Source organism: Bos mutus, chromosome 3 (assembly GCF_027580195.1).
Source record: "Bos mutus isolate GX-2022 chromosome 3, NWIPB_WYAK_1.1, whole genome shotgun sequence".
Lineage (NCBI taxonomy): Eukaryota > Metazoa > Chordata > Mammalia > Artiodactyla > Bovidae > Bos > Bos mutus.
The window spans coordinates 14,838,339-14,843,863 of record NC_091619.1 but is presented as its reverse complement, the minus strand read 5'-3'; the positions used below and the strand labels follow the sequence as shown (position 1 = coordinate 14,843,863).

At 46.2% G+C, this 5,525-nt stretch overlaps 1 protein-coding gene across 1 annotated transcript; it reads left to right on the top strand.

Moving 5' to 3' along the window:
* The first annotated feature begins 3,271 nt into the window (after positions 1 to 3,271).
* On the top strand, positions 3,272 to 3,499 carry SPRR4 (small proline rich protein 4). The gene has a single exon (XM_014477991.2). The coding sequence runs from the start codon at positions 3,272 to 3,274 to the stop codon at positions 3,497 to 3,499; it is 228 nt and encodes a 75-aa protein (XP_014333477.1).
* Positions 3,500 to 5,525: the final 2,026 nt, after the last annotated feature.

Below are 5,525 nucleotides of genomic sequence, written 5' to 3'. Positions count from 1 at the left end.
GGCAAGAGAAGAGGTGGAGAAGGAAACCCTGCTTGCATGGGAAATATGGAAAGGATTACCTATTAAGTGAGGCTGACCCCTCAAAATGACCAATGTTCAGTTTATAGATGACAGGAAGCTCAGAAAAATTATTAGTCATGGCCTCCACCCAATGACAGTCACTTGCCTATGGCAGGGACACCAGCCTCTGTGATGGAGTGGAATTGAGCCTTGGGCCAGGGCCTCCGCCCAGCTCCATGCCTATTAGTTTTTCTTGTTGAGCAAGTCAGTGAACTTCCTTGGATCTACATTTTCAAACTATAAAATCAGATTTGCACAACTGGCAGAATTGCCACGATGCTTGAATAGGGCAAGAGGTACGCTTTGTTCTAATACTGACAGAAATTACTTCATCAATGGCCTCTAGTCAGCAGGATCCTGAGGTTTGGGGCAGTGGTCTAAAACCGGACCCACCCCCTCCTAGGAAGGTTTTCCTATCCCAGGAGGCCAAGTAGGGGGGTGGGGGTGGGGACCAGGACACCTTTCTCCCATCTGAATTAGTTTTTGAGCAAAGTTGCCAGATTTAGCAAATAAAAATACAGTCTTCCCCATTACATTTAAATTTCAGATAGACAACAAATTCTGTAGTATGTTTCCTGCAATATTTGGGGCACATCAATATTGAAAAATTCTGCTTATCTGAAATTCAAATGTAGCTAATGGCCCTATATTTTATCTGGAAACTCTACCCAGAAGCCAATTTTTTTCCCCACTCTTTCACCACCTCTAATACCCAAAGCAGCCTGATTCCTGGTGGGTAGGTGGGGGACAGCAGCACCTGCTCTACATGTGATCAAAAGGAAGCCTCAGAGAATACCATGTAAGCAGGCCCTTCTGGATTGGGCAAACCTTAAGCACCATGTCAGGCGTCCCTTTATAATGCTTAAGGGTCTGGATTCTCTGAATCCACTAGAGCGGAGTTCAAATTCAATCTCTGTACTTTACTTCCTATGTGATCTTTGCCAGCCTTGCTTTTCTCACATGCAAAAGAGCAACAATGGCATCATCTTACAGGGATTATAAAGGGATTATAAAGGTAAAATAAAACAATGGGCATGAAGGGTGATCTCAGGGCTGGGCACCAGTCAATGCTCAAAAAATGGCAGCAATAGCAGAAAAGGTTAAGCTCCTTTTTTGAGGGGCTGTATCTCATGGCATGAAGAACTTCCCCCACCAGGAATCAAACCCACCCCCCTTACAGTGGAAACCCGGAGTCCTAACCACTGGACTGCCAGGAAAGCCCTACATTCCTATTTTTGTTGGAAGTGCCCCCAGCCCATATTCCTTCCCTCTTTGCCGCTTCCTTCCTTCCTGTTTCTCATAACTCTCAGTCTACACGCAGAGCTTCACATAAGTCCTATTTTTCAAAGACTTGAGTCCTTGAGTTTGAGTAGACACCTTAGTGGATGAAGTCAGCTCAGGTAGCCAGGAAACAGAATGCTGGAGTATCTAGTGGGTGGTTTTCATTAAAACAGGCCCGTAAAGCAAGTCTCTGGAGGAAGTGCAGGTGGGAGAAGTGGGTTAGGAATCCTTTGGAAGATGGTAATGAAGGCCACACCAGGTGCCTGGGGCAGGCTGGGGGCCTTTAAAGGTTCCCAGGAGTAGCTGATGTGAACCTGTGCTCAGCCGAATCTCCTAGAGTCTGGCTCGTGCCTCTGGTAAGTAGTGAGGGATTTGTCCTCCTTTGATCTGCTGGGCCCTTTTCTACTCCTTGAACTGTCTTAAGCCGCTAGGCCAAGCTCCTCTCCTGTTCTTGGGTAACCAGAGAAGTAACATAAGCCTTGTGACAATTAAGAAAATGTCACACTAATTATTACTTAAGAAATTCAATCTCCCACACCAATGCTAGGTCCAAGTAATTTCCTAGTTCTCAGTTTGATTCCCTAGTAAGAGGAATTTTGTCATTGAGGGGAGATATTTAGAGCTACAGCATTTTGTGGCCTCCTCCAAAGCTTTCTCCTGCCTTTTCAGTCCTACCAGCAACCTCTCTCAAACCTTCCTTTTAGGTTTATAGAAGCTGGTCTATTAAATATTGTATTTTATACTCTGTAGCCACCACACCTCTCTATCATGATTGCCATCTGGAAACTATACTTCTTATATATAGTCATGAGCTTAAAAGATGAGGGACATGCCTACCAAGAGAACCAGAGACACGTGTCAGAGTTGGGAAGGCCTCAGAGCCCTTCCAGATCAATAGCCCCCAAACGGAGGCATGGAGGTCCAGAGAAGGCAGATTTCCCAGGGATGAGCCTGGCCAGCGAGTGGCAAGGTTGGATCTGGAACTTCCGCCTGTGCCTTCTTGACCATTGCTCTTTCCTCTGGACCAGGGTGCGTGCATTCTTGCATGCTAAGTCGCTTTAGTCACGTCCGACTCTTTGCAACCCTATGGACTGCCAGGCTCTTCTGTCCATGGGATTCTCCAGGCAAGAATACTGGAGTGGGCTACCATGCCCTCCTCCAGGGGATCTTCCCAACCCAGGGATTGTACCCGCGTCTCTTATGTCTCCTGCATTGGCAGGCAGGTTTTTTGGACCAGGGTGTCTCTTGGTAAAATATCCTCCTAAAGGCCCTTACCTCCAGCGATCTATTTGACCTTCAATTCCCCAGTTCTCCGTGGAGGGCCAGAACCACTATCCCCCAACTGCATTAAATGACTTGTGTTTACATACCATGGTAAATTAGGCGTAGAGCCAGGATTAGAACTGAGCTCCCACAACAGGTGTACTCCAGCCCCATCACTCACACACCACGACATTCTGTCTTCCCTCTAAGACAGGATCTGCTCCTGATCTTTTCCTCATGCCTTTCCACCTTCACCCACACCCATCACCACTTCTGAAAGTAGACGGTTGGCATTGCCAACCCATCGGCCAAGATCTCATGCCTTGATCTAGTGAAATATCTGGACCATCTTTTCATCCTCAGCTCAACACCCTGTCTTATTTCCTGTTAAGACTAAGAAATACACCATATATTCAATTGGGTCAGGCATCCATGGGAAGACGGAGGGCAATTAGAAATCAGAGTATCAGAGACAAAGGAGAAAGAAAGAGAGCGATTGCAATGAGTGTGTGTGAATCAACTCACTAGTCAACTTGAAGCTATTAATTACGTATCCTTTGCTAGAGGAGAAAACACTCTTTAGAAGTCAGAGGGAGAAGAGATGGAGGGAGCTGCTCTCATAATGTCCCCATCTGGGTTTCTTCCAGGCTCACCTGTTCCTGCAGCCATGTCTTCCCAGCAGCAGCAGCAGCAGCAGTGCCTGCCCCAGCAGATCCAACAGCAGCAGGTGAAGCAGCCCTGTCAGCCGCCCCCTGTCAAATGTCAAGAGACGTGTGCACCTAAAACCAAGGATCCATGTGCTCCGCAGGCCAAGAAGCAATGTCCACCCAAGGGCACAGCCATCCCAGCCCAGCAGAAGTGTCCCACAACCCAGCAAGCCCCCAAGAGTAAATAGAAGTAAGGATGGACTGAGATATGCCTGCCTGCCATCCCGGCTACCAGATGCAGACTTCTCTTCCTCCTGTTTCTCCTCTGATCCTCAGCTCCAGGATTTGCCCTCCTCTCCCACATCCTCCTGCTCAGGGTCCAAGGAAGCATTGTCCGGATTTCTTCCCACAGAACCCCTTGTCTCACACATCCCCTTGCTCCCAGTATTCTTCTGTTCCCCACTCTGATTCTCTCCTAGATGAACATGAGTGAGTTCCCAGCCTCTCCAGCTTCCATTTTGGCCACAGCTATGGCCCCATCCATGTTCTAAAGCAAGAAATATATCTGGCCTCATGGGGACACCAGAGGCTGATGCATAGCTTCTGTCTCATTCCCTTTCCCCATTCCCCATCCCTGAGCTTCCCTCCTATTTCTTCCTCTAATAAATCTGCGCTTCATATCATTGCCTGTGTCCTGGCCCCAGTCTGTGATGTGGAGGCAATATTGGGGGAAGTGAGTATGTGAATACACAGGTTCTTATCAATACATCCTTAGGGGACATGGGCATAGCGGCTCTCTAGTAACTAATGATGAGGGATGTCAGATGCTGACACATCTCTGGTAAAGGACGGGGAGAGAAATTCCAGGACTGGTTGACAGGAGTCTGAGAAACTCTTGCAAGCCAATTGACTCTAAGAACGGACAGAGTGGAAAAGTCTGGAAATCCCCAGCCTACAAGATGAATGTTTTTTGCCTATTGGAAGTTATTCTGAAAAAGCAGAAAGAACATACATAAATGACATGACCATTACCAGCCACTTCTATGAACATGTGTGAATGAATTTTTCATGTATTTATTTACTGTCCATCATTTATACATTAACCCACACTCACTCATTTACTTGCTTATTTACTCACCCACTGAATATCTAGCAGATTCTAGTGTGAAAATATTTTCCTCTCTGCCATGCTGCTTTTCCAGAGCTCTCCTGAGAGTCTATCCTGAGTTTCAGTCTATTTTCTCATGTAGGGAAAAGCTGTCCCAGGGATAGCCAAGTACAGAGTCCGTGCAGTTTTACAATTGATTTTTGTCAGTTAGTCCAATTTTATGCAGCTGTGAAAGAAGTCTTGATTTTACAGCTGAATTCCTAACTCTGGCAAGTCCTTTCACTCAGATTTTTGGGTTCCAGAGATGACAGACTTCCTTAGACTTCCATTAAGAGGAGTGACTGAAACAATGAGTTCTGCGGTAGCCTGAATCCCCAGTCATTAGCTCAGTAAGAGGGAGAGACATCCATGCCTTGGACACCAGTGGCCAAGGACGAAGTCTTAGCCCTCTGTGAATATGAAGGACCCATCTCCTCCATAAGGAAACAAGTTTTTAATTTAATGCCACCAAGCAGAGATTCACAAAGTAACAATGTCTTAAATATGAAAATCTCATTCATATATGTGGTGGAAGAAAGGTAATTTGTTCATTCCCAGCTTCCCTTCACACCAGTTCAGTTCAGTCACTCAGTCATGTCTGACTCTTTGCAACCCCATGGACTGTAGCATACCAGGCTTCACTGTCCTTCACCAACTCCCAGAGCTTGCTCAAACTCATGTCCATCTATCAGTGATGCCATCCAACCCTCTCAACCTCTGTCATCCCTTCTTCTACCTTCAATCTTTCCCAGCATCAGGGTCTTTTCCAATGAGTCAGTTCTTCACATCAGGTGGCCAAATGATTGGAGCTTCAACTTCAGCCTCAGTCCTTGCAATGAATATTCAGGACTGATATCCTTTAGGATTGACTGGTTTGATCTCCTTGCTGTCCAAGGGATTCTCAAGAGTCTTCTCCAACACCACAGTTCAAAAGCATCAATTCTTTGATACTCAGCTTTCTTTATCATCCAACTCTCACATCCATGCATAACTACTGGAAAAACCATAGATTTGACTAGATGGGCCTTTGTCAGCAAAGTAACATCTCTGCTTTTTAATATACTGTCTAGGTTGGTCATAGCTTTTCTTCCAAGGAGCAGGTGTCTGTTAATTTCGTAGCTGAAGTC